At 54.3% G+C, this 6,000-nt stretch overlaps 1 protein-coding gene across 1 annotated transcript; it reads right to left on the reverse strand.

Moving 5' to 3' along the window:
* Positions 1-1,834: 1,834 nt before the first annotated feature.
* KVR01_011978 (uncharacterized protein) lies at positions 1,835-4,723 on the reverse strand (the record flags this gene model as incomplete). Its single annotated transcript, XM_044784707.1, has 2 exons — positions 1,835-2,046; positions 2,386-4,723. 2 exons carry the CDS (start codon positions 4,721-4,723, stop codon positions 1,835-1,837), a joined length of 2,550 nt encoding a protein of 849 aa, XP_044639059.1.
* Positions 4,724-6,000: the final 1,277 nt, after the last annotated feature.

Genomic DNA, 6,000 nt, shown 5'->3' on the forward strand with positions numbered 1-6,000 from the left:
CTATATGCAAGGTTCATACAGATCTTAGCCCGCTTGAAAATGAATCAACATCCGTCTTCTCTGCCAGCCATATTCCCTGCGTAGAATGCACTGATCGCTGTGTAGAGGCCGATTTCAGGTGCCGAAGTATGGAGAGGTGTCCGGATGCCTTTGAGATGCGTATGGGTTGAGTATGGGACTACTTGTGTAGGTCATTGTGAGCCTAAAATTGGTACTCAAAAACCTAATGGGAGCCATGAGGATTGTAACAACGGCTCCGAGCATGTCGTAAGCCGGGCTAAAAGGGCTAACGTAAAGGCTAAGAAGAACATTTACTTGACCGTTTTTATATGTGCCTTACCTCTAGAGGACTCTTCAGGCAGCTAGTGCTCTCTTTTTCTTTAAAGAGACGAGGTCAGGGTAGTGGGGGTACATAGTATATGTTTGTTGCAGCTTATGCACAAAGCAAGCATACAGTGCCTACAGTGGTGCTGGAAATGCTGTGGTCAGGTGTTGCCACGGAAGTCGAACCCGCGCGCCTCACATGGAGACGTAAGCAGATGACCCAGGGGTTGACGCACTATCGTAGGCCGACTCCATGGCACTCAAATACTTGTGCAACACCCGAAAGGGATCATCGTGCCCTTCAGCATCCAGGAGCAGTTGTACGGCGGGATAATTCACATTTGGACACGTACCTAGGTAATACCGAAATCTTCTCCGCTTTGTTCAAACGAACGCGAAATGGATTTATTTGCAAGGAAGCTGTCATGGAGAATGTTTTAGTAATATCTCAATCGACATTCTCGGCGCTCAACGATGTCCCAATCCCATAACCGGCCTGGTGTCTGTGTCAGCTACGCCATGTTGCAGTCTTGTCTACCGGACCTGTACTAGTATTTCTCAGGAACTGTTAAGAACACATCACACATTGCGTCAGTGTGTCTTTTTGAAAGCATCGCGTTAATTGGTTTTGAAAAGCCCAGCCTTCATGAACTCCAACATCGTGAACTCCAACATCGACGAGGAAGACAATCTTGCTCGGATGCAGAGAGGGGAGCTCTTTTAGGCCTTCTCACCTCGACTTGTTGCTGCCCGACATCAATCTGGACGTCGTTTTTATTTCTTTTTTATTTCTTCCTTTTTCTACCTTCCCTCCCACTTCCCTTCCAACTTATTTTAAAATTTATAATATTATTTCTATTAAATAATTTAGTTTAATATAATAAAATTTAAAATCTTAATAGTAGAGTATATTAGGCTTATTTATATATGCTATACTATACTAATTATATTAAGTATAGTAAATAGTAATCTTATATATAACTTATTTTACCCTAGTTACAAATACCTAATGACTTCCTACTTTCTAAAGTTCCACCTGGGTAAATTATATTGAAGATAACCTCGTAATCGGAAGTATTGGTCCAATTTCTGCAACAGGTCAACTTTAAAATATCGCCTTATTAAAAGACCTACAGCTAGAATGATGGTTTCCGCCCTAACCTCACTAGTCTTGGCCAAGTCACACCCAAACTGACAGACCACCGACTCCCGACACCGCATTTCCGAGCATGGATCCCAAGTGGACGGCCCGCAGATTCGTGATCAAGCCGCCGGATGACGAACGGGGCAGGACGTGGGTATCCCCTGCCACTGCATATGCATCTATACAGTATTCACATGGAGAACAGGCTTATCAGCACGACAACCCCGGAAGTCCGGTGATTTCAGCCCTGACCGCAGCCGGCGTGTTTCTAGCGGCGTGGATTCGACAAATTATATATGAATGTAGAAATGCCCGGCTGATGTCCGGCTGCCGGTAGATTGGCAGGTCAGTCAGCCAGCCATTCAATCAGATGCCAGCGCAATGTTGTTCGTTACCTCGTGGCTCGGTGGTGTGCTTGCAGCCTAGCATTGCGCCAAGGCTGTTTGGATCATTTCCGTGGGATAGAGTAAGGGGTGTTATCGGCTCGGCGGCGTTCCCCCTTTGGGTCGTGGCCGAGATGGTGTGAGATTTCAGGATGTTGACCGAATCGCTCGGCACCTGCTCTGACGTGTCCTTAGCTCGATGTTGCCATTTGACCAGCGCTGTTCAAATTCAGATGCTATTGATGAGTGGTCAGCGTGCGCGTGAACACCGTCAGCGCTGCAGGTGAAGATGCCCAGGTGTCAACACATGGCAGGAGAGCTTAGGAGCTTTCACATTTACACCCAAAACATGGTGTTACTGAATGATCTGTGAAATGCATGTGTAACCTCGCAACGTAAAATTCAAAGTGGTATCATGAAGCGCACCCGAAAGGCATCCAATAAGCCTGTAACTCCCGAGCAGTGACCAATGTCTAGCAATGCGAAGCAGTTCACATCCAACCCAGTCCAAGACGTGTATCACCATTTGTCAACCCATCATCTCCCCAGCAACAGCATTCGCCCCTTCCCACCTCTGAAGCCACGGAAACGAGAAGCTCGGAGGTCCGCCGCCGCCACCCGCGGCCTGCTGTAGCCTGGGCGACTCCCAACCATCAGCCGCAAAGCCACCATCAAGCCAGCCAGACTGCCATGGCTCACTACCCAGGCCTCTGTCATAAGGCGGCGACAGCGTCCGCCTCGGTGGCAGTATGTAACCCGTTGACGACGGCACCGTCGGCATGATATCTAGCGTCGCGATCCCTGGGAGCCGCGGGCTCGGCACCTTGGTGGCGGCGGCAGTGCTCAAGCTGCCATGCCGCGCCCCCTCAGGTGACGGGGGCTGATCATCGCCGTCGGGGAAGTCGGCCTGCCGGAGAAGGCTGTGGATCGCTAATCTCTGCCGCACCCGCGCGGCGGCGCTGAGACCTGCCGCCGAGTTCCTGGCGCTGCTGTTTGTCATACTAGATGCGGTTGGGCCAGGACTCGCAAGTCTGGTTGGCGGGGAAGAAGACGCCGCTGTGCCCGCGCCTGCCCTGCTGCTCGGGTAGACCGATATGGCCCTCTTCATCTCCTCCAGCACGGGGCGGGCAAGCCTGCTGGACGGGAAGAAACGCCGCAGCGCGGCGAGACACAGCTCCGCCCTGCTGAGGGCCCACTCCTCCGACGGCCTGCTTGGCGACCGCGACGACTGCGCGATGAAGAGGAGCAGCCGCGTGGCGTGGTATCCGCAGATGGCGGTGTCGAACTCGAGCAGCTGTGCCCTGTGGCTGACCTGGTTCAGGATGGCGAGGATGTCAACAATGGCCGTGGCGTGCTGCAGGCAGAGCTGCTCCGCCCTCGCCAGGAGGTCCCCGTCGACGGCGTCCAGGACCACGGCGGGAGCAGCCTCCCGGTACCCTCGCACGAGGAGGCGGTATAAGTCGCACTGGGAGTGGTGGAAGGAGAGGTGCACGAGAATCTGGCGAGGTAGCCAGGGGCTGTCGAGGAGGGACGAGATCCGTTCGGCGGTCAGGGTTGGGCCTCCCGGGAGCTCGGCCTCGATCCGTGCGAGGTGTTGCTCGAATTCGTGCATTACCGTCGACAGCTGTGGGAAGGTCGTATCGCACAGGGAGAGGGACCGGTTGAGCTTCATGAGGTCGCGGCGGAGCATCTCCAGCCTCACGGAGAGGTGGTATGAGCCGAAGTCGCAGGACTGGGGGGTACGCTCCGTGCTTCCGTCGGTCCGCGTATCGCTGAACTCCTGTTCCCAGCAGGGCAGCTCGAGGTAGATGCTCTCGACCGGGCAGAGCTCGAATTCCGGCAGTCCCGTGGAGAAATACCGCTCGACCAGCTTCAGGGTCCACATGACGCGCCGCCTGACTTCCCGCGAGATCTTGTTGCCAGTCGACTCGTCGCGCTCGTGGTTGAGCCGCATTGCGGCGGCTGCTCGGGCTGCCAGGGCGGAGAGCATGAAGGCTCGTTGGAAGGCCCCTGTCTCTACCCTGTAGAGGGTGACTAGCAGTAACGCTTGAAGGCGTGACACGGACGGTGACTCGAGATTCTTCCAGATGAGGTCCTCCGCTGCCTGAACCCACGACAGCTCGGCCTGTTCCTTGCGCTGTGAAGAACCATGGTGATAGCTGGCGATTGCCACAATAGCATATGACAGGCTGGTTTCCAGCTGGCCATTGATGGAATGATGGATGGTGGTTTCGGGGTGGAGGAAGGCGTACGAGGACAGAGGATAGACATGATTAAAGTAGAATTCCACCAGCACCTGGATGTTGGGGGGAAGCAGTGCTGGCACTTGAGGAGGGGACGTGGATACTGCTACCGGCTGGAGACTCGTGATCTCCGGGGTGGTTGGTGTGGGAGATGCGTTCGATGTGTCTTCAGTGCTGGCCGTGCTCTTGGCCACGGGTGGGAATACCGACTCTGTAGGCGTCAAGGCTTTGCTGACCGAATCCGTGATGGCACGGCTGCTTTTCCGCCGACCATCTGTTCCATAGACGCAAGTGACGCCTCGCTTCTTGCAGGCCAGGCACGGTGTGCCCGAGGAACAGCGGACTTTGTGCTGCCTACAGGCGATGCACGCCTTGCTCGTCCTCCGCCGCTCCACCGGTCTGTCTGATGTCGGACTGGGATGGTCGGATGGCTCGCCTTCTGTCGTCGACGTCGGTGTTGGTGGAGGAACAGGTCCGACGAATGAGCAGGCGAACTTGAGCCTGTCGCAGTCGCCGCAGCCTTTGTCTCCCTTTTGTCCGTCGCAGCGGACCTTTCTGAACCTGCACTGCTTACATGTCTCCTTTGGCTGACGGCCTGTGGCGCTAAAGGTTGTAACGAATTGCTCCATGATAATTGCCCGGGTGTCGAGCTCAGGCTGTTGTCGGTGTTGTTATTATGTGGGTGCGCAATGACGGTTCCATTCCTCGCTGGTGCTCCACCGCGTGGCCGGGAATGGTGTTCGGGCGTGAATCGCAAACGACAGACGGGATGAGGCTGATTACTTCGGGCTGGCCTCTCCTGGGAAGATGCACAACGAGAAAACGAGAACAGGATTCCAGGTCACCGTGTTGTTGCATATCCGAACGGTGGGTCCTCGACGGTCCTTTGCTGCTGTTGCCTCATATTCCTGTGGTGGGACCCCGCATTCCGCCTATGATACCATCTCGAGCGATAATTGCGAATTTGACGAATCTGCATGCCGACACTACGCCCGGGGACGACGCCATATATGAAGGTAAGGAGGCGTCGCAAAAACCCCTGTCCCGCGAGTCGAGAAACCTCACATACTACTTGAGGATCATCTAAGCAGCGATAAGCTTGAAACGACTGGCCCAAATTGCACGCTTCTAGGTATGAAGCCCGGAATCTAGCTGCGCCACCGGATCGGGAAGATCGGGAGTAGACACGGTCAGCCCTGCCTCGACCCCTGAGTGTGAGGGCCCGAAAACTGCTAGACGAAGATCATTCAATTGCTTGTCCACAATGGGGTTTAGTAGGGTAGGGCTTGACAGCTGGGCCCCGGAAGCCTAAAGTGCAAGTGTCATGTATGTTAATAAGTCAGATGGAATGGGGAAAGCAGCCGAAGGGATGGGGGTGCTCAAATAAGAGCACAAGACTTCCTAGGGCCGGGAGTTAAAATGGCGCCATATTGTTGTATACCGGGTTTATCATCGTATCGAGGCTCGGCGACAGCGCTTGGGCCAAGCCCACTATGGCTTAGGGGCTTGTACAACCGAGACCTTAATAATGGCAGATTGGAATTTCCTGTTGGACTCCAAAAATGATCCCAGCCGCCGGTCTTGGCTGCCTCTGCACCGGAGCATGCATGACTGCGAATCCGAGCTCATGGTGGTATTTCACGGCAGTCCACCCGCATATATCCGCCTAATTGTGCTGGACACTTGACACCTGATGATCCAATTCCCAACTTGTGTCGGTACTGAAGCATAACCAGTGGCAGCGCCGTGAAAGACTGGAAAACAATGAGGTGGACCCTGAAATTATGGCGAGGTTCCATGCCATGCGCAATCGGTTAAGACCACCGAGCCGAGAAGCCCATGCAGATCATGCGAGAACCGAAGTAGTTGGAAAGGATAATCCCATGAAGCCGTCGTTATTGTTTTC

The sequence above is a fragment of the Diaporthe batatas genome (assembly GCF_019321695.1).
Source record: "Diaporthe batatas strain CRI 302-4 chromosome Unknown Contig00017, whole genome shotgun sequence".
In the NCBI taxonomy this organism is placed as follows: Eukaryota; Fungi; Ascomycota; class Sordariomycetes; order Diaporthales; family Diaporthaceae; genus Diaporthe; species Diaporthe batatas.